The sequence below is a fragment of the Elgaria multicarinata genome, chromosome 3 (assembly GCF_023053635.1).
Source record: "Elgaria multicarinata webbii isolate HBS135686 ecotype San Diego chromosome 3, rElgMul1.1.pri, whole genome shotgun sequence".
In the NCBI taxonomy this organism is placed as follows: Eukaryota; Metazoa; Chordata; class Lepidosauria; order Squamata; family Anguidae; genus Elgaria; species Elgaria multicarinata.
In genome coordinates, this window is record NC_086173.1 from 176,004,535 (window position 1) to 176,026,506 (window position 21,972).

At 60.9% G+C, this 21,972-nt stretch overlaps 1 protein-coding gene across 1 annotated transcript in view; it reads left to right on the forward strand.

The window, feature by feature from the left end:
- SYNGAP1 (synaptic Ras GTPase activating protein 1) overlaps nucleotides 1-20,200 on the forward strand; it is a 44,972-nt gene extending 24,772 nt beyond the window's left edge. The window contains 13 exon segments of the mRNA XM_063122717.1: nucleotides 1,853-2,407; nucleotides 2,517-2,661; nucleotides 3,006-3,150; nucleotides 3,321-3,557; nucleotides 7,157-7,358; nucleotides 7,623-7,807; nucleotides 8,014-8,055; nucleotides 8,544-9,231; nucleotides 9,233-9,445; nucleotides 14,438-14,611; nucleotides 14,914-15,125; nucleotides 15,501-15,588; nucleotides 19,897-20,200. Of these exon segments, the coding sequence (XP_062978787.1) occupies nucleotides 1,853-2,407; nucleotides 2,517-2,661; nucleotides 3,006-3,150; nucleotides 3,321-3,557; nucleotides 7,157-7,358; nucleotides 7,623-7,807; nucleotides 8,014-8,055; nucleotides 8,544-9,231; nucleotides 9,233-9,445; nucleotides 14,438-14,611; nucleotides 14,914-15,125; nucleotides 15,501-15,588; nucleotides 19,897-20,052 (3,042 nt within the window). The 3' untranslated portion in view covers nucleotides 20,053-20,200.
- The last annotated feature ends 1,772 nt before the right edge of the window (nucleotides 20,201-21,972 follow it).

Below are 21,972 nucleotides of genomic sequence, written 5' to 3' on the forward strand. Positions count from 1 at the left end.
CCTGCCTGACTCCTGGCACTCTGGTCTCTCCTGCCCAGGATAACAGCCAGGGCACTCTGCCCCTTCCATCTCTGCCTCCTGCCCCCCTCTGCCTCTGTCCTGCCCTCCTGGGATACTTTCCACCTCCTCCCCTGGTCTGCCTCTGCCCGCCTGCCTGACTCCTGGCGCTCTGCTCTCTCCTGCCCAGAATAACACCCAGGACACTCTGCCCCCTCCATCTCTGTCTCCTGCCCCTCTCTGCCTCTGTCCTGCCCTCCTGGGATACTTTCCACCTCCTCCCCTGGTCTGCCTCTGCCCGCCTGCCTGACTCCTGGCACTCTGGTCTCTCCTGCCCAGGATAACAGCCAGGACACTCTGCCCCGTCCATCTCTGCCTCCTGCCCCCCTCTGCCTCCTGCCCCTCTCTGCCTCTGTCCTGCCCTCCTGGGATACTTGCCACTGCTTCTGCCTCCTCCCCTGGTCTGCCTCTGCCCGCCTGCCTGACTCCTGGCGCTCTGCTCTCTCCTGCCCAGGATAACAGCCAGGGCACTCTGCCGCTTCCATCTCTGCCTCCTGCCCCTCTCTGCCTCTGTCCTGCCCTCCTGGGATACTTTCCACCTCCTCCCCTGGTCTGCCTCTGCCCGCCTGCCTGACTCCTGGCACTCTGGTCTCTCCTGCCCAGGATAACAGCCAGGGCACTCTGCCGCTTCCATCTCTGCCTCCTGCCCCCCTCTGCCTCTGTCCTGCCCTCCTGGGATACTTTCCACCTCCTCCCCTGGTCTGCCTCTGCCCGCCTGCCTGACTCCTGGCACTCTGGTCTCTCCTGCCCAGGATAACAGCCAGGGCACTCTGCCGCTTCCATCTCTGCCTCCTGCCCCCCTCTGCCTCTGTCCTGCCCTCCTGGGATACTTTCCACCTCCTCCCCTGGTCTGCCTCTGCCCGCCTGCCTGACTCCTGGCACTCTGGTCTCTCCTGCCCAGGATAACAGCCAGGGCACTCTGCCGCTTCCATCTCTGCCTCCTGCCCCCCTCTGCCTCTGTCCTGCCCTCCTGGGATACTTTCCACCTCCTCCCCTGGTCTGCCTCTGCCCGCCTGCCTGACTCCTGGCACTCTGGTCTCTCCTGCCCAGGATAACAGCCAGGGCACTCTGCCGCTTCCATCTCTGCCTCCTGCCCCCCTCTGCCTCTGTCCTGCCCTCCTGGGATACTTTCCACCTCCTCCCCTGGTCTGCCTCTGCCCGCCTGCCTGACTCCTGGCACTCTGGTCTCTCCTGCCCAGGATAACAGCCAGGGCACTCTGCCGCTTCCATCTCTGCCTCCTGCCCCCCTCTGCCTCTGTCCTGCCCTCCTGGGATACTTTCCACCTCCTCCCCTGGTCTGCCTCTGCCCGCCTGCCTGACTCCTGGCACTCTGGTCTCTCCTGCCCAGGATAACAGCCAGGGCACTCTGCCGCTTCCATCTCTGCCTCCTGCCCCCCTCTGCCTCTGTCCTGCCCTCCTGGGATACTTTCCACCTCCTCCCCTGGTCTGCCTCTGCCCGCCTGCCTGACTCCTGGCACTCTGGTCTCTCCTGCCCAGGATAACAGCCAGGGCACTCTGCCGCTTCCATCTCTGCCTCCTGCCCCCCTCTGCCTCTGTCCTGCCCTCCTGGGATACTTTCCACCTCCTCCCCTGGTCTGCCTCTGCCCGCCTGCCTGACTCCTGGCACTCTGGTCTCTCCTGCCCAGGATAACAGCCAGGGCACTCTGCCGCTTCCATCTCTGCCTCCTGCCCCCCTCTGCCTCTGTCCTGCCCTCCTGGGATACTTTCCACCTCCTCCCCTGGTCTGCCTCTGCCCGCCTGCCTGACTCCCGGTGCTCTGCTCTCCCCTGCCCAGGATAACAGCCGGCGTGTGGACAATGTCCTCAAGCTGTGGATCATTGAGGCGCGGGACTTGCCCCCCAAAAAGCGCTACTACTGCGAGCTGTGCCTGGACGACATGCTCTATGCGCGCACCACCAGCAAGGTGCGCACGGACAACGTCTTCTGGGGGGAGCACTTTGAGTTCAACAACCTGCCGGCCGTGCGCACCGTCCGGCTGCACCTCTACAAGGACACGGACAAGAAGCGGAAGAAGGACAAGAGCAACTACGTGGGCATGGTGAGCATCCCCATCGCCAGCGTGACGGGGCGCCACTTTGCCGAGCAGTGGTACCCGCTCAGCCAGCCCAGCGCCAGCAAGAGCAAGTCGGGCTGCCCGGCCATCCGGGTCAAGAGCCGCTTCCAGACCATGAGCATCCTGCCCATGGAGCTCTACAAGGAGTTCGCGGAGTACGTCACCAACAACTACCGCATGCTGTGCGCCGTGCTGGAGCCCGTCCTGAGCGTCAAGAGCAAGGAGGAGGTGGCCTGCGCCCTGGTGCACATCCTGCAGAGCACGGGCAAGGCCAAGGTACCGGCCCGGGGTGGGGGCCTGTGGGGGGGGGAAGGGGGTAGAGGGCGGGAAGGGGGCGCCCCCCCCGGCTCAGGCCTTCACCCGGCCCCATCCGCCTCTCCGGCAGGACTTCCTCTCCGACATGGCCATGACGGAAGTCGACCGCTTCATGGACCGGGAGCACCTGATGTTCCGGGAGAACACGCTGGCCACCAAAGCCATAGAGGAGTATCTCAAGCTGATTGGACAAAAATACCTCAAGGATGCCATCGGTGAGAGGGCTTGGCTGGGGGAGGAAGGGGGAGGGTGGGGGGCTGGCGGTGGCGGTGGTCTCCGGGGCCCCTTTTTACCTGAGGAGGGGTGGGGAGGGGAGGGCACCCTGCTCCCGGCCTGGGGGCAAGTGAGGGGCCCTGGGTGGGAGCGGGGTCCTCCTCCTGGAAGGGCCACACGTGGCAACACCAGGCACTTCCTGCCCCTCGTCCAAGGCAGCCCCAGGGTGCAGGAGAAGGGAGCACCCTGCGTGCCTGCGTGGCTTCCTGTGCACGGCTGCCGGGGAGAGGTGTGCGTGGGCCCCCCCCCGCTCATCCCCTCTCCCCTCCGCTGCCTCTCCCCACAGGCGAATTCATCCGGGCCTTGTACGAGTCCGAGGAGAACTGCGAGGTGGACCCCATGAAGTGCTCCGCCTCCACCTTGGCCGACCACCAGGCCAACCTCCGCATGTGCTGTGAACTGGCCCTCTGCAAGGTCGTCAACTCTCATTGGTCAGTGCCGGGCTGGGAGGGAGAGCGGGGGGGGGGGGCAGCGCCGTCTCTTGCCTGCCTCTCGGGGTCTTTGCACAGGTGGGGGCAGCAGGAGGGCGAGGGGCCGCTCCTCCCCCCCCCCGGAGTGAGCAGAGGGCTGGATCCGCTCACGCGCCCTTCCCTTTCCCCAGTGTGTTCCCGCGGGAGCTGAAGGAGGTCTTTGCCTCGTGGAGGCTGCGCTGTGCGGAGCGGGGCCGGGAGGACATCGCCGACCGCCTGATCAGCGCCTCCCTCTTCCTGCGCTTCCTGTGCCCAGCGGTCATGTCCCCCAGCCTCTTCGGGCTCATGCAGGAGTACCCGGACGAGCAGACGTCCCGCACCCTCACCCTCATCGCCAAGGTCATCCAGAACCTGGCCAACTTCTCCAAGTGAGTGCCCAGGGGCGCCGGGGGGCTGGGGGAGAGGGAGAGGCCAGGCAGGCCGCGGATGAGCCCCCCATCCCGGTGCCTGGCTCTGAGGGGTGCGTGCATCTATGTGGGTGTGGGCGTCTCGAACCCAGGCCAGGCTCCAGCAGTGCTTTCCCGCCTGTTCCCCCACCAACACGAAAGGGGCCTGGTGCTCAGGGGCGCCCTGTTGGCTTCCAGCCTGGGGAGAGTCAGCTGACCTCCCGAGCCCACCAGGACACGCCGGGGCCCTGTGAAACCTTTGTGCAGGGCAGGTGGCTTCCGCCGTGCTCTGCCCCTTGACCCGGGGCCTGGTGCTCAGTCCTTTCGCTCTGCCTCCGCCTCTGCCCTGGCCAGACGCCCGCTGTCGGGCCGCCCATCTCAGAACTGGGCCGCGGGCCGTGAGGGCCTCTCCGGATCAGAGCCCCTGCGAGTGTTCCCTGGGGAGGCCTTTTGTAGCCCTCAGTTGGGGGGGGGCGCCCCGAGGGCCATGGGCCTCCATCAACTCCAAGCTCAGCTGCCCACCCGCCTGCGTTGCCACGCAGCCCCCAACTCATGGCAAGGTCGGAGCGGCTGCTCCAGCAGTGGGGGTGGGTGGGGGTCACGGGGCGAGAGGCAGAGGGGTCGAAATGCCAGCGGACGAGCGTGGGGCGAAATTTGCAGGAGCGGGGGCCCTTCGGTGCGCTCTTCGAAATCTTCCTCTGCGCTTCCCAGAGGCAAATGCTTAAACGCTTCCATCTAACACGGAATGGATCCGGAGGTGTCATGATGCTCAACGCACAAATAGGCCCCAAGGGGCAGAGGCCCCCCTGCCCCCTACCCCCACGAAGGCCTGGCGTGGCTGCAGTCGGGGCCCAGGCTGGAGATGTGGCCCGGCGAAGCCCCCTGCCCCCTGCTCCTCCGGCGACAGGAGGGCGGTGGAAGCAGGCTGGTGACCTCGCCTGCCTTCCTCCTCTCGGACCACACAGGTCACTGCTGGAAGGGGAGAAGCACCCGGTCCCACGTTCTCCCTGGCAGACTCCTCCGGAGGCTTCAGTGGAGCCCAGAAAACCCCAGAGCTGCCTCATCATCCCTTACAAGGGAGTTTTTAGACGGCGTTTGAAGCACACCACAGTTTCTGCCTCAAGAGTGGCACGGGGCAGAGTCATAGAATCCTAGACTAGTGGAGCCGAAAGGGGACTCTAAGGCCATCCAGGCCAACCCCCTGCTCAATGCAGGAATCCACCTCAAAGCATCCCTGATGGACGGCTGCTCAGCTGCCTCTTGAAGGCCTCCACTTCGCTAGCATTGTCGTGGGCTTCTGTTTTTCAGGGTGGGGGGCAGGGGGGGTCCCACGCTCAACCCCAGCACAGGGGTAACATAACCCAGACTCTGTCAGCTGCAGCCTTGGCCATCGGCAGGGGAGTTTTTCAAATGTTTACGAACTGCAGGGGAGGGGTGTTTGGCATGACGCAAGACTTGAATCAAGGAGCTGTTGTCTGGCGTACCACAAGGTGCCATCCTATCCCCAGTGCTGTTTAACATCTACATGAAACCGCTGGGAGAGATCACCCGGAGGCATGGGGTGGGGTGCTATCAGTATGCTGATGACACCCAAATATAGTTCTCTATGCCTTCAATAACAGCATCAGCTAAGGATAGTGTGTCTCCTCTGAATGAATGCTTGGAAGCGGTAATGGGCTGGAGGAGGAAAAGCAAACTGAAGCTGAATCCAGACAAAACAGAGGTGCTTGCTGACAAGGGCTCTGACCTAGGTTTGGAGGTGTGTCAGCCAGTTCTGGATGGGGCTACACTCCCCCTGAAAGACTGTTCGCAGTTTGGGGGTGCTCCTGGATCCGTCGCTCCAAATGACAGCCCAGATAAATGCGACGGCCAGGAGTGCCTACTATCAGCTTCGGCTGATACGCCAGCTGTGCTCCTTCTTAGAGTCAGAAGACCTAAACCTCAAGGCTTGACTTCTGCAATGCGCTCTACATAGGGCTACCATTGTACCTAGTTTGGAAACTTCAACTAGTTCAAAATATGGCGGCCAGGTTGGTCACCGGTACATCTAGGGGTGAGCATATCACGCCAACATTAAAATCACTCCACGGCTGCCAATTAGTTTCCGGGCAAAGTACCAAGTGTTGGTCATTAGCTTTATTATTTTTATTTTTTTTTATTTATTTAAGGATTTTTATGCCGCCATTCAGCCAAAAAAGGCTCTCATGGCGGCTTACAAAAGTATTTCTTGACAGTCCCTGCCCACAGGCTTACAATCTAAAAGACATGACACAAAAGGAAAGGGGATTGGGAGGGAGGAGGAGGAGGGGGAAAAGGAAAGCAAATTCAGGCACTACAATCTTAGTTGGAAAGTTCAGCAGTTACAGGGGACAGCAGGAGGGAGGGGGCTCTCAGCTGGAGCTGGACCCAGGCACAGTGGAGAGGTGCCTGGGTGCTGCTTCCTCCCTCACTGGTGGCCTCTGCAGTGTCAGTTGACAGCAGGAGGGAGGGGGCTCTCAGCTGGAGCTGGGCCCAGGCACGGTGGAGAGGTGCCTGGCTGCTGCTTCCTCCCTCACTGGTGGCCTCTGCAGAGACAGTTGGTAGCAGGAGGGAGGGGGCTCTCAGCTGGAGCTGGGCCCAGGCACGGTGGAGAGGTGCCTGGCTGCTGCTTCCTCCCTCACTGGTGGCAACTGACACTGCAGAGGCCATCAGTGAGGGAGGAAGCCCTACATGGTTTGGGTCCAGGTTACCTGCGGGATCGCCTTCTCCCATACAGTCCGCCGCGCACACTCAGGTCCTCTGGGGAGAACTTACTTCAGTCAGCTAAAACTAGGCTGACATCAGTTTCCCAGAGGACCTTTTCTTCTGTGGCCCCCGGATTGTGGAATGGCCTGCCGGAGGAGATTCGTAAAATTAATTATCTCTGTGATTTTAAGGCAGCTTTGAAGACGAGCCTTTTCCGGCAGGCCTACCCAGATTAATGAAAAATCAAGAATTTTTAAAATGTGTTGATTCCTGTACTAATGTTGTTCCCCGCCTCGATCCAAAGGGAGAGGCGGGAAATAAATAAATAAATTATTATTATTATTATTATTATTATTATTATTATTATTATTATTATTATTATTTTATTATTATTGAATCGGAGCATGAACTTTGGTCTTTGGTTTGGGGCAAATCTGCTGCTCTGTAATCACAGCTACACCAGGACTTTCAACCCCCAAAAAGAATGGATTGAAAACGAGCTGGGAAGCCCCTTCTCCAGGCGATGTGTGGTGTGTCAGTCCATGCATTTTTTAAAGTGTTCACGGCTGGCCCCGGCCCATCACAGCAGTGACATTGGGCAAGAGAGCCCCGGCCTGCACAGTGCGCCTTTTGCGAGGGAGGGAGTGAGAGGGGGGGGAGGGAGAGTGTGCGAGGGAGCGCTGGGACGCCGGACCGGCCGAGGGTGCGCACGGGCACCAGGTGGCATGGCGTGGCATCTGGGCCCACCCCGGCCAACCAGGCAGGAGCATGACACCCGGCGCATGAGGAGGTGGGTGGCGAGAGCTCCCGAGTCGAGGGTTCGCCTGAGAGGTCTCCGCCTCTTCCTCCCGCGGCAGGTTTGGCAGCAAGGAGGAGTACATGGCCTTCATGAACGAGTTCCTGGAGCTGGAGTGGGCCAGCATGCAGCAGTTCCTCTACGAGATCTCCAACCTGGACACGCTCACCAACAGCAGCAGCTTCGAGGGCTACATCGACCTTGGCCGGGAGCTCTCCACACTGCACGCCCTGCTCTGGGAGGTGCTGCCCCAGCTCAGCAAGGTGAGGGGCCCAGGGCAGGGTGCTGAGGCTGGAGAGGGGCGCGGGCGGAGAGGGCCCCTCCCAGGCCTTTCTCTTGCCAAGGGGGGCAGGGGGCGGGCCGTGGCTCAGGGGTGGGGGCCCTGCTTTGCATACAGAAGCCCCCCCCCCGCGTGGAGCCCCCAGGGCATCTCCAGGCGGGACTAGGAAGGAACCCTGCTCCTGGGCTGGAGGGGCCGTGTGTGAGCCGGCTGCCTGTGTCTCTCCCCCTGCCCCCCCCCCCCACAGGAAGCCCTGATCAAGCTGGGCCCTTTGCCCCGGCTCCTCAACGACATCAGCCTCGCTCTCAGGAACCCGCACATCCAGCGTCAGCCCAGCCACCAGGGCGAGCGGCTCCAGCCGAAGCCCGTCATCCTGCGCGGCCCCTCCGCTGCCGACCTGCAGCCCTCCTACATGATGCGTGACCTCAACAGGTCAGGCTGGCCGGCGGCCCCCGGGGCGGGAGGGGCGCCCGAGGGCCGGAGAGAGAGCCCTGGGCGCTGCGTGGCCCTCCCAGACGGGGCAATGGCCACAGGGCGGGGGCGGGGGGTGGACCTGGCCGTCTGCTGTGCGGCGGAAGGGCCCTTGGCGGGCCGTCCGAGGCTCAGGGCTGAGCTCTGACGCTGCTCTGTCCCCACAGCTCTGTCGACATGCAGTCCTACATGCTGCGGGGCATGAACAGGTGAGTGGGGCTGGGCCCCAACAGCTCCTCGGACATCTCCCTCCAGGCCCCCACCGTAGACACACTGGAGGGGAGGGAGCAGCTGGGCTGCCGGGTGGGCGGGGGGCTTCCCAGACTCCCCCTTAGGCCGTGAAGGGCTGCCCCGTGCGAATGACTCTGCACCCTTGAAAAGGAGGAGGAGGAGGAGGAGGAGGTGGTCCTCCATGGCTACTAGTCCGGATGGCAATACACTACCTCCAGCACCGGAAGCAGTATGCTGGGGCAGACGGCCGTGAGGATGCCCTTGCACTCACCTCCAGCTTCTGGGCTTTCCGTTGGGGCGGCTGGCCAGCCTCTGTGGCAAGCAGGACCCTGACACCCTGCAGGCCTTGGAAGGTGTGCCGTTCCCTCTGGGCCGCCGCCCCCCATGCCCTGCTGCTGCTGCTGCTGCTGCTCTCGCGGGGGCCCCGGCCCGGCCCCCTCACCAGGCCCGCCTTTCCCCTCCGCAGCTCCATGGACATGACTCGGCTGCCTTCGCCCACCAAGGAGAAGGGCTCGTCCAAGGACATGTTCTTTGTGACGCGGCCCCCCCTGGCCCGCTCCTCCCCGGCCTACTGCACCAGCAGCTCCGACATCACGGAGCCGGACCAGAAGGTGCTGAGCGTCAACAAGAGCGTCTCGATGCTGGACCTGCAGGACAGCCGCATGAACAGCGTCTCCAACCTGCACAGCGTGGGCGACCTGATGAACAGCAGCCAGGCTTCCATCACGGCCGGCCTGGGGCTGCGGCCCAGCCGCCTCTCGCAGGGCAGCGGCTCCAGCATCGCGGCCGGCCTGCGGCTGAGCCAGATGGGCGGCACCACGGATGGCATGGGCGCCTCCTCGGCCGCCCAGCAGCTCAGGATCCCCCTCTCCTTCCAGAACCCCCTCTTCCACATGGCCTCCGACGGGCCGGCCAGCGGGCCCCTGCACGCCTCCCACCCGCACCGGCCGGCCGAGGGCAACCCCGACACCTTCGCCCCCTTCCACGGCTACAGCAAGAGCGAGGACCTCTCGGCCAGCAAGCACATCATACACAGCCACAGCTACAGCGATGAGTTCACCCGCCAGGGCTCCGAGTTCACCAAGCGGCAGCTCTCGCTGCAGGAGAACCTGCAGAACATGCTCTCGCCCCCCCAGATCACCATCGGGCCCCAGCCCCAGCGCGCGGCCCCCCCCGCCGCAGCCCCCGCCCCCCGTGCAGCGGGGCAAGTCCCAGCAGCTCACCGTCTCGGCCGCCCAGAAGCCGCGGCCCTCCAGCGGCAACCTTCTGCAGCCGGAGGCCACCTACGGCCAGGCGCGCCCCCGCCAGCAGCAGTCGGTCACCAAGGAGGCCCCCTCCTCCGCACTCAAGCCATCCATCACCAAGCAGGTGAGCGGGGGCAGGCGGGGGGCTGCTCCCGGGGGGGGCAGAGGGGGGGCGGCAGACCCGCCTGCACGGGGCCCCACCTCAGAGGGCTCTTCGCCACGAAGCTCCTGATCGCGTGTAGGCACTCTGTGGGTGGCTCTTGGGTGCCTCCGTGGGCGTGCTTCCGTGGGTGACGCCCGGGCTGGCCGCCTGGCTCCAGAGTGCTCAGGACCAGCGCCTGACTGGGGACGCCCAGGGTTCGTTCGTCATTCATGCTTATTTAGGAGAGTCCTCCAAGCGGAGCACAATATTTAGAAATAGCAGCGGGTAAAGCAGTAGGCAGGGCCCCTCTCGGCCCGAGAGCTAAATCTTGCCCACCCCCGCCACATTGCAGTGGTGAACGGGGCCCAGGGCAAATGGGGGCAGAGCCAGAAAGCCCAACATGTTTTGGTGTCAGGCCCCTTCTTGCCAGCTGGGAGCCTCTTGGGAGGCAGTTCTTCCAGAGACCTTGGAGAAATCCTCAACGGATTCATGTGAGTTCTGTGAATCCGAACTGTGGGTTCCACGTGGAGTGGCTTTTCCCGAGTCCTGGAGATTCCACGGACCGGTTTCTCACTTTTGGGGGGATTGGGGCTGATCCCTCCATGACTGGATCAGCCCAAAGGCATTTAACAAAATCCGCAACTCCCTAATTTCATAGAATCATAGAACAGTAGAATTGGAAGGGGCCCCTTAAGGCCATGGAGTCCAACCCCCTGCTCAATGCACAAATCCACCCTAAAGCATCCCTGACAGATGGTTGTCCAGCTGCCTCTTGAAGGCCTCTAGTGTGGGAGAGCCCACAACCTCCCTAGGTCACTGATTCCATTGTCGTACTGCTCTTAACTGTCAGGAAGTTTTTCCTGATGTCCAGCCGGAATCCGGCTTCCTATCGCTTGAGCCCGTTATTCCGTGTCCTGCACTCTGGGAGGATCGAGAAGAGATCCTGGCCCTCCTCTGTGTGACAACCTTTTAAGTATTTGAAGAGTGCTATCATGTCTCCCCTCAATCTTCTCTTCTCCAGGCTAAACATGCCCAGTTCTTTCAGTCTCTCTTCACAGGGCTTTGTTTCTAGACCTCTGATCATCCTCGTTGCCCTCTTCTGAACATGCTCCAGCTTGTCTGCGTCCTTCTTGAATTGTGGAACCCATCACTTTGAAGTTTGTTTCTGTCTTCCAGGGTATTAGCTATCCCACCCCCATCTTGTGTCATCTGCAAATTTAATCAGCGTTCCCTGCGCCTCCTCGTCCAAATCATTAATAAGAATGTTGAAGAGCACTGGGCCCAGGACTGAGCCCTGCGGCACCCCACTCGTTGCCTCTCCCCAGTTTGAGAAGGTTCCATTGATAAGTACTCTTTGAGTCTGATTCTGTAGCCAACTGTGGATCCACCTAATAGTTGTTCCATCAAGCCCACTTTTAGCTTATTTATTTATTTATTTATTTATTTATTTATTGCTTTTATATCCCGCTTTTTTTCCTCCAAGGAACCCAAGGCGGCATACAAAATCCTCCTCCTATGTGTTTTTATCCTCACAACAACAACCCCTGTGAGGTAGGCTGGGCTGAGAGTCTGTGACTGTGACACAGAGGAGGGCCAGGATCTCTTCTCGATTCTCCCAGAGTGCAGGATACGGAATAACGGGCTCAAGTTAAAGGAAGCCAGATTCCGGCTGGACATCAGGAAAAACTTCCTGACTGTTAGAGCACTGCGACAATGGAACCAGTTACCTAGGGAGGTTGTGGGCTCTCCCACACTAGTCCACAGGGGCAGCCCCACGTATTACATCTTGCAGCAGTCTATCCGAGATGCTGCTGGAAAATGGACAATGCACAAGGCCACAGGCCGATATCGGGGTGGGGCCATAGATGCCCCTTAGGAGGAGGGAGCCCTGACCAGGAGCAGCCCTGAGTGCGCCACGGCCAAGTGCTTGCAGAGGCCGGAGCCCCGCAAGGGGACGGCTCCTATGGTAGAGCCCGGCTTCTCATAGAGAAGAGCCCCTGCCCTGCCCTGCCCTGCCCTGCCCTGCCCTGCCCTGCCCTGCCCTGCCCTGCCCCGGTCCCACCCCGGCAGAGGGAGAGAGCGGTGCTGGGCCAAATGGATCGAGGTGGGGGGTGGTCTGGCTCGGTCTAAGGCAGCTTCCGCGGTTCCTGTTCTCCAGGACCAGAATGTGGCCCTTGGCGTGGGGCCCCCCAGGGCCAGCAAAGGCAGATGTGGTCCTTGCTTTGCAAGCATGTCGCAGAGTGGGCAGGAGACAGAGCTGCAGATTGGAAAGTCCCCCATTGAAACCTCCCTTTCAGCAACGATGTCTTTCCCTCAAGCCCTCAAACCCATCAGTATCCTAGAACCCCAGAATAGTAGAGTTTATCTTTGCAAAATCATGGAAGACGGGTGAGGTGCCAGACGACTGGAGGAGGGCTAACGTCCCTATCTTCAAAAAGAGCAAAAAGGAGGAACCTGGGAACTACAGACCTGTCAGTCTGACATCCATCCCTGGGAAAATTCTGGAGCAGATTATAAAGAAGTCAATCTGTAAACACCTTGAAACCAATGCAGTGATTACTAGAAGCCAACATGGATTTCTCAGGAACAAATCCTATCAGACTAATTTGATCTCATTTTTTGATTGGGTAACCTCCCTTGTGGACTGTGGGAATACTGTGGACGTAATATATCTTGACTTCAGCAAAGCTTTTGACAAAGTACCACATGACATTCTGATTAACAAACTAGCTAAAAGTGGGCTAGATGAAACAACTATTAGGTGGATTCACAGTTGGCTACAGAATCGGACTCAAAGAGTACTTCTCAAACTGGGGAGAGGCAATGAGTGGGGTACCGCAGGGCTCAGTCCTGGGCCCAGTGCTTTTCAACATTTTTATTAATGATTTGGACGAGGAGGTGCAGGGAACGCTTATCAAATTTGCAGATGACACAAAATTGGTTGGGATAGCTAATACCCTGGAAGACAGAAACCAACTTCAAAGTGATCTTGATAGGCTGGAGTGCTGGGCTGAAAACAACAGAATGAAATTTAATAGGGATAAATGCCAAGTTCTACATCTAGGAAATAGAAACCAAATGCAGTTACAAGATGGGGGATACTTGGCTCAGCAATACTACAAACGAGAAGGATCTTGGAATTGTTGTAAATTGCAAGCTGAATGTAGATTGCAAGCTGCGATATGGCTGCAAGAAAGGCCAATGCTATTTTGGGCTGCATTAATAGAAGTATAGCTTACAAATCACGTGAGGTCCTGGTTCCTCTCTATTCGGCCCTGGTTAGGCCTCATCTAGAGTATTGCGTCCAGTTCTAGGCTCCACAATTCAAGAAGGATGCAGACAAGCTGGAGCGTGTTCAGAAGAGGGCAACCAGGATGATCAGAGGTCTAGAAACAAAGCCCTATGAAGAGAGACTGAAAGAACTGGGCATGTTTAGCCTGGAGAAGAGAAGATTGAGGGGAGACATGAGAGCACTCTTCAAATACTTAGAAGGTTGTCACACAGAGGAGGGCCAGGATCTCTTCTCGATCCTCCCAGAGTGCAGGACAAGGAATAATGGGCTCAAATTAAAGGAAGCCAGATTCCAGCTGGACATCAGGAAAAACTTCCTGACTGTTATAGCAGTACGACAGTGGTATCAGTTACCTAGGGAGGTTCTGGGCTCTGTCATACTAGAGGCCTTCAAGAGGCAGCTGGACAAGCATGTGTCAGGGATGCTTTAGGGTGGATTCCTGCATTGAGCAGGGGGTTGGACTCGATGGCCTTGTAGGCCCCTTCCAACTCTGCTATTCTATGATTCTATGAGTTGGAAGGGATCTGTATGGCCATCAAGTCCAACCCCCTGCTCAGTGCAGGAATCCACCTTAAAGCATCCTTGACAGATGGCTGTCCAACTGCCTCTTGCAGGCCTCCATTGTGGGAGTGCCTATGACCTCCCTAGGCCATTGGTTACATTGTCGTTCTGCTCTAACAGTCAGGACGTTTTTCCTGATGTCCAGCCGGAATCTGGCTTCCTGTAACTTGAGCCCATTATTCCGTGTCCTGCACTTTGGGAGGATCGAGAACCGTTCCTGGCCCTCCTCTGTGTGACCTTTCAAGTATTTGAAGAGTGCTGTCATGTCTCCCCTCAATCTTCTCTTCTCCAGGCTAAACATGCCCAGTTGATTCAGTCTCTCTTCATAGGGCTTTGTTTCCCGACCCCTGATCATCCTGGCTGCCCTCCTCTGAACACGCTCCAGCTTGTCTGCGTCCTTCTTGAATTGTGGAGCCCAGAACTGGACGCAATACTCTAGATGAGGCCTAACCAGGGCCGAATAGAGAGGAACCAGTACCTCACGCGATTTTGAAGCTATACTTCTGTTAATGCAGCCCAAAATAGCATTTGCCTTTCTTGCAGCCATATCGCACTGTTGGCTCCTATTCAGCTTGCGATCTACAAGAATTCCAAATCCTTCTCATTTGTAGTATTGCTGAGCCAAGTATCCCCCATCTTGTAACTGTGCCTTTGGTTTCCATTTCCTAGGTGTAGAACTTGGCATTTATCCCTATTCAATTTCATTCTGTTGTTTTCAACCCAGCACTCCAGCCTGTCAAGATCCCTTTGAAGTTTGTTTCTGTCTTCTGAGGTATTAGCTATTCCACCCAATTTTGTGTCATTTGTAAATCTGACAAGTGTTCCCTGCACCTCCTTGTCCAAATCATTAATAAAAACGTTGAAGAGCCCTGGGCGCAGGACTGAGCCCTGCGGGACCCCACTCGTTGCCTCTCCCCAGTTTGAGAAGGTTCCGTTGATAAGCACTCTTTGGGTCTGATTCTGTAGCCAACTGTGAAGCCACCTAATAATAAATAATACCATGGACCCATCCTGCAAGGTTTTTGTAAGGTTTCATGAGACCAGCGAAACGCTGTGCCGGCTGAGCCCTTGGAGGCGGTGGGAGGCCTCGCTGACCCCCTGCCTTCTTCCTCGTTCTGCAGCAATCGCACACGCCTTCGACGCTGAACCCCGTCATGCCTGCCTCAGAGCGGACGGTCGCCTGGGTCTCCAACATGCCTCACCTCTCGGCCGACATCGAGAGTTCACACATCGAGCGGGAAGAGTACAAGCTGAAGGAGTACTCCAAATCCATGGATGAGAGTCGGCTGGACCGGGTAACGGCGCGGCTTCCTCTGTGTTGGGCCGGGGCGTTGACAGCCCGCCTGTCGGTCAGCTGGGAACTGCTGCCGGCATCAGGCGTGCCGGGCGTCCGAGGGTGGCTGAGGAGCACGGGAGGGGCTCCCTGGCTCGGGGGCTGCAGGTGGGCCAGCTGGACGGCCTCCCTCCGGCCGGGGTCTGCCTGGGGTCTGCCGGCTGCTGCCCTGTGGGCTGGGGGCCTGCTGAGTCCTGTCTTCCATCTCTCTCCGCCCCCCCCCCCGCCCCGGCCTGTGTGGTGCTGCTGGTGCTGCCTGTGCAGGTGAAGGAGTACGAGGAGGAGATCCACTCGCTCAAGGAGCGCTTGCATATGTCCAACCGGAAGCTGGAGGAGTACGAGCGGCGGCTGCTGACGCAGGAGGAGCAGACCGGCAAGATCCTGCAGCAGTACCAGCAGCGGCTGGAGCAGAGCGAGAAGCGGCTCCGGCAGCAGCAGGTGGAGAAGGACTCCCAGATCAAGAGCATCATCGGCAGGTGAGCTGCAAGTCCGAGCCCAGGGGTGGGGTGGGTGGGGGCTGGGAGGGGGGAGGAGGGAGGCAGCCAGGCCCAGGGAGGGGGAGCTGGCACCAGCAGAGCCCAGGCCCCCCCCCGCCCTCCACGGACTCTCAGCTCCAGCAGCTGGGCTGAGGCCCTCCCAGTCCCCGGGTGTGTGCGCGCGCGCGTTTCCCGCTTGTTCCAGTGGTGCCTTGGGTGGACAGGCGGGGGTCCTGGGGGGCCACCAGCAGAGGTGCAGGGGTCGGGGCGCTGGGGAGCAGCTCCCCCGGACGCAGCTGCTGGCGGCCCCGGCTCCCGCGCCTGCCTGCTGGGTGGGGGGGCCCGGATTGACTCCAGTGAAGCCTGTCCCTGCAGGTTGATGCTGGTGGAGGAGGAGCTGCGCAGGGATCACTCGGTCGCCCTCGACGCCTCCGAAACGCGGAAGCGGCTGCTCGACGCTCAGGTGGAAATTACAATGTCATTGTTCTATTCCGTGTCTTCATGGCCATCCCACCCCCGTCCGCGTCTCACCCCGTCCGTCCGCCCGCCCGCCCACCTGCCCGCCAGGCTTGCTTCTGTCTGTGTGCGCTTCTGCCTGTCCTCCCTGCCTGGGGGCGGGCCTGGGAGTCGGGCCCCCCACGGAGCTGGGAGGAAGAGGAGCCGGGGGCGTCCCCTGGGGCCGGAGGCAGGCGGGTGTGTGTGTGTGCGTGTGTGTGTGTGTTCCCGGCTGCTGGGGGCGGCCCTCGGGGCGTGAAGGTCCAGGGGGGCTGGGGCAGGCCGTGGGGCAGTGACGTGGCCCGAAGCGCCGTCCGGGAGGCCCTGGGCCTCTCTGCACAGGGAGCGCTGCGTCCCAAGTGGGCAGCCGTGCAGGCGGCATGCCAGAGCTCTGGAGGCCTCCAGGCCAGGCTTCAGCAGCGGGTCCTTTGGCACGGAAAGGCAAGGCCCGGCCCGCGAAGGGAGCGCAGGGCCGCAGGCGAGGTGCCCCCCCCCCAGGGCCCCGCGGGTGCAGGATGAGAACGGGAAGCAAGCGTCCTCCGGCCGGGAGGCTTCCCATCCGCCCAGGAACGGCTTTGGTGGAGAGGGAGGGGTAAGCCCAGGGGCCGTTTCATCCCCCCTCCCACAAGCACACAGACACGCGCGGCAGGAGGCTGCCCAAAGGCTGGGTGGGCAGAGAGGAGCCGTCTCCCTCCGGGCAGACATCATGGGGGTGTGTGTGTCCTTCCCTGGCTGGGCGGGTGAGGGCCAAGGCGTGGGGTCCGGCCGGTGTCCTCGGAGTCAGGCAGCTGAAAAAGGAGCCGCCTGAGGCTCCCTTCCACCAGCAGCGCCCCGGGCCCTGGAGCGAGGGGTTTTGTTGGCGACTCCGTGTCTTATCACACTTCTGTCGCGCCTGTATGGTCAGGCCGTAAAAACAAGGGCAGCAAAACGTTGAAACGACAGCGTGATTTAAAAGATGCCTCTGAAGGCAAATCAGGGGGTGGCCAGTCGTTCTTCTCGAGGGAGCCCGTCCCGTAGTTGGGGGCGGGGGGCGGGGGGAAGCCCTTCTGCGCCTGCCCTCCATGGGCCCCTCCTGCAGACCGGAGGCCTCCGGCAGGCTCGGAGCGAGCTGGGAGGGGGACGGGCCCTTAGATGGGCTTTAAAGGCAAAGACCAGTACCTCGGATTGAGCCCGGAGGGGCAATGGGCAAATGGTGCAGGCCTTTCAAGACAGGGGCAACGTGGGCCTGACCCCACGCACCGGTTAGCCAGTGTAGCTGCTGCAGTTTGCCCCCATCCAGACACTCTCCAAGGGCAGCCCCAGGTAGAGCGCATTGCAGTAGTCTATCGGTGACACAACTCAGGGAAGGCCAGCTCTTGACTGGTCAGACCGACACAGGAAGGGTGGCGGCTGGCACGCCCAGCGGGACTGTGCCTGAAGCTCCAGGCGCAGCGTAGGGTCCCCGTCTCACGGCTAAGGGGTGGGCTTGATCCTTCACAGGGGGCGCGCACCCCTTTCTGGAACAGAGGGCTGGATCCCAGGGCCTAAATCAGGCTTTCTTCTGACCAGCACCACCTCTGACCTGTCTGGGTTTACCACCCACCACCACGGCCTCTGCCGAGAAGTGGGTCTTGGTGCACTGGGGGGGCAGGGGACAGGGGGAACACCCCCTCTTCCTCCTTGCCTGCAGAAGGCTCCCCTTCCCCGCCCGCCTTGCCCTTCCCTGCCTGAGAACCGCTGCCGCACACGGGGGGCCCTGACCCATCTGTTTTCTCCGTTTCATCCTAGCTGTTCACCAGGTAACTCTGTATGACTCTGCTTTTGTCACATGGAGGGATCGGGGGGACCCTCGCCGTTCGGTAGCAGACCAGGTGGGTCCTGCACATGCCCCTCCCCCTCCCCTGCTGCCCCTCCCTGTAAAGAGTAGCCCCTCCCCCACCCTCCCCCCATGTCTGCCCCGCCTGGTACGTGAGGTGGGCCTGCCAGTCCCTGATTGACGGAGATGAGGCCTCCCCCCACAACCTCCGGGGGCTTGTCCATAGGGGGGTGTCACCCTCTGTGTTGGGGGGGGGGCTTTCCTGCTCTGGCGCCAGGGGAAAAGGCTTGGCTGTAGGCACCTGTAGCAGAAGTGGAGGAGGGGGGATCCTCTGTCCTCAGGCGCCCTCTGCCGTCCCGCCTCACCCCAGAGATCGGCCGGGAAGGCGCAGGGCGGTCTCCATTCCCTCCGCCCTGAGCTGGAGCAGCCGTGTGGGTTCCGTGGGGCCTGGAAGCCCAGAGGCAGGACGTGTCACGGAGCAGAGGGAGGTGAAGGGGGGCACAAGGCGAGGGCATTTCCAGCCCCCCCCCGGCAGTCTGTCTCCCCAGCACGACCCCAGGCCCCCGCGTCCCGCATCGCCGTCCCCCCTCCCTCCTTGTCTCGTGTCCGTCCACAGTGCATTCCACCCAAGTACCACTTCTGTGCTTCCCTTGTGTGTGGGAGAGGGACCGGGGGGGGGGGGGGCTTGCCTGCAGCCGCAGAGAGGGGACATGTGCATGGGGGTGGGAGAGGGGCAGGTCTCGTGCATGTGTGTGGGGGGAGCGGGGAATGAGGGGGGCAGGGGCAGGCCCCCTGCCTGGAAAGGAGCGGGGCCTGAGAGCTCCCAGGCGTGTGGTGGACAGCTGGCACCCAGAGGTTAGTGCCAGTGGGGGCGGGGCTGTGTGGGGAGGCGAGGCGTTGGGGGCCTCCCCCAACTGCTGAGGGCTTTGGCGGCCCCATCCCATGGCAGGCCCCGCCCCGAGGGTTGCAGCGGGTGGGTGGGAGGGCTCCCACAGGCTTCAGGAGGCGATTTGGAGGCACGCCCGCTCTCCTCCTCCTCCTCCTCCTCCTCCTCCTCCTCCTCCTCCTCCTCCTCCTCCTCAGGCCCCGGCTGAGAAAGGCAGCCCGGGCTTCCGCCAGCTCCCTGGCCTCAGGCGATATAACAAGCCCCGGAATAAAGCGGCTAGCGACCCTGGCCCGATTTGGGGGGATGATCCGACGCCGCAAGGGGGTCGTCCCCAGCCAGCCTTGGCCTGTTTGGTGCAGCCCTGGACCCACTGAAACTGGGCGTGAGCCCCATTGAATTCAGTGGGGTGGCTCTCAGGCTGCTAACCCTAGGCCAACGTCCTACACCACTGCTGCTGCTGAGGCCCACCTCAGAGAGGGATTCATAGGTCTGGAAAAGGTGCAGAAAAGGGCAGCCAGACTGAGAAACCGGGCTCGTGTCAGCCCTGAACCCTTGGGAAAAACGCAAGTCAAAGGGGGGCGTGACGGAGGTCTATAAAGTGAGCCATGGGGCAGAGAGTGAGACTTCCCCCGCCCCCACTGCCCTCCTAAGACGAGGACCCAGCGGGGTCTTCGTCTGGTGAAGGAAGCTGAGTGGTGGGAGATTCAGGACAGGCGCACTCCGTCACAGGGCATTTTACTGACGTCTTGGGCATTGCTGTCTCGAGACTTGGGCGATGTCCCTCCGCTTGGATGGCTACCGAAGGGCCATCAGCCCGAGGGAAAGAGCAGAGGAGAGGCTTCCCCGGGGGCTGTTAGCCGCAAGGGCTACAGGAACCTCCCACTTCTTGGGAGACTACCGTGGAAGGCCAGCCGTGGCCCGTGGTGTCCTGCTCAGGGGCTTCCGGCGTGCTTCCCGGCTCCAAGTGACACCCAGAGAATGGAGGGCTGGGCCTCAGCACCCACTTCCTGGCTCTGTACCCACAGCGCCAGGAGCTCCCAACCAGACCCCTTGAGCCCAAAGCCGGGCGGTCCAAAGTGCAGGCTGCAAGCCAGAAGGTCCACGAATCTCCCGGGGCCCCGAGAGGGCAAACCCCTCTTTGCTCCACTGCACCATCCCCAGCATGGGAGGATATGATCCCAGAACGGGAAGGGTCACCCACCCACACCTCCGGTCAACGTGTCCAGCCCAGTGCAGCATGCAGGCTTCAGCACCCCTGCCGGGTGGCCAGGATACGACCTCCATCCAGGGAAGGAGAACACCACGCCTTGCTGTGTCCCAGAGGGACCAGAGCCTAGAGGTGTTTGGCTTGCTCACGGGGAACCCCTGGGCTCGGGTTCGAGTTCAGACTGATGAAGAAGTCCTTGGGCTTCCGGTGGCCCTGCAGCAAAGCCCCCCTTCTCCCTCCGGGCCCCGTTCCCTCCTCCTTCTCCTCGAGGGGGGGGCTGGGGCGCCCAGGGGCGGGGGCGAGGCGGGGGCACCTTGCGCGTGGCGGTGGCGCCCCCTAGCATGAATAAATAAGTGGCGCTCCCTCTTTCCCTCTGTCTCCGTTGCAGGAGAGGCAGCTTTCCGCCGTGGGTGCAGCAAACCCGCGTCTGAGCGTCGCTATGGGTCAGCCCTGGAACGGGATCCTACCCGGGCAACCGCCTCCGCCCCCGCGACTCCAGATCACGGAAAATGGAGAGTTTCGCAACACCGCGTCTGAGCACTAGCGACCGCCCCCCGCCTCACCCCACCTCCCCAGCCAGCGGGTGGGGTGGGGGGCCGGTCGATCCACGCGCAGGGGCCGGGGAAGGGTCCAGATGCATTTTCAGGGTGTTTTATAGCAGGACACAGACGACAATCTTAACCCTCTCATGCCCGTGGAGCACCTTCCCTGCTCTCCGAAGCAGAGTTCGGGGGGGGGCGTCCCTCCCTCCCTCTCTCTCTCCCTCCCTCCCTCCCCCCTCCCCCCTCCCAGGGATTTCTCAGGAGTGGCTTCTCTGCCGCCCCCCCTCCCAGTGGCAGCAATGACGTCTTTCAAGGCAGCGGGGTGGGGTGGGGTGGGGGCTCCCTGCCTTCTTTCCCTCCCCCAACCCTCTTTGCTGCTGGGAAAGACGCTTTGCCTCCAGGGGCAGGCTGGTCCCGATTCCCTTGCGAGCCGCCAGCTGCCATGTAGGGTTGGGGGGAGCTCCCTCATCTCCCCCCCAGGCCCTGTCTGGCCTTACCTCGGCCTTCGGACCACCCCCACCCCCCTCTGATGCTCATTCCCATCTGCAGCGGTGGAGGGGGGGCTCCCAAAGGCTTCTCCCCAGCTGAGCCCTGGCCAGGCCAGGCGGTGCCTCCCCCTCCTCCCATTCTGGAGGGGGCTCAGCCCAGGTCCCCTCACCCTCCCCTCCTTCCTCCTCCTCACCCCCCCCCCAATATTCTGCGCTCTCCATCCTCTGACAAAGGGCTTGTCTGCTCTGTACAGTGCCCCCCCCCCACACCCTGTTTCTTTCTGAATATTCTTCTGGATTCTTAATTCTATATATACATAGTTCTATTTTCCTCAGTGGAGGCAGGCCGGGGGGGGGGGTTAGCTCTTTTGTTCTTATGTTTCCTTCCTGTCCTCAAGCTGCCCCCCCCCCAGCCTCAGCCCCCACCCCACGTTTCCAGGGTGAAACCAGGGCATGGGGGGGGGGCTTGTCAAACTCTCTCAAAGAAGCCATTTTTAGAACTGCCCAGCTGCAGGGTGCTCAGGGCGGGGGGGGAGGCACTGCCCCCCACACTCCTGCCAGAGAGAAGTGAAGGGGAAGGGGGGGCTGACACCCCCCCACTCGTGTGGTGCTCGCTCGCCGTCCGTCCGTCCGTCCGTCCGCCGTGCTTTGGTTCCTGAGCTGCTGCTGCTGCTGCTGGGTGAAAGTGTGTCGGCACACAGTGGTTGTTGTGGGTGTTCTTTCTTGCTATTCTTCCGGTGCATCTCCCCCCCCCCTCTCCCCCATCCGCTCTCTCGCTCTCTCTCCCCCCCCACTTGCCATTTTGCCCTCCCTCTCTGACCCATATTTCTTTTGTAAGGATTCCCCCCTTCTTTTTCTTCTTCTCCTCCCCCCCCCCCCCCCGCCCTCGGACAATGACGGTGACTCAGGCGGGCACCGTAGATATTTATACGTATTATTATTATGATGACGAATTATTATTATTATTATAATATAAAAGTTTGTACATATGTGAAGTCCCCTTGACCCACCTGCTTCCCCACCACCCCCAGCTGCCTGCTCCCCACGGACTGCCCCAGGTGTAATTACCGCGGGATTTGTACTGTACATAACAAGAGCGCTCTCTCTCTCTCTCTCTCTCTCTTTTCTCTCTCTCTTGAACTCAACCCTCTGTACATATTTCCTACTTTCGGGAGGGGAGTCCAGGCAAGAGCGTCACTTTGGACTCCCCCAGTCAATTTCTCTCTCTCTCTCTCTCTCTCTCTGAAGCTCTCAAGTTTATTTTATGTCAAATTTATTTTTTTTCTCATTTTTTTTCCTGGAGTGTGTGGTGAAAACAGAAGAAAATGTTTAATAAAAAGCAATTGGTCTTTTATGTCATGTCGGCTGTAAAAAACTGGGGGGGGGGGCAGGGGGGCTGCTCCTGCCCAAATGTTTTGCTCAGGGGGGTGCTGG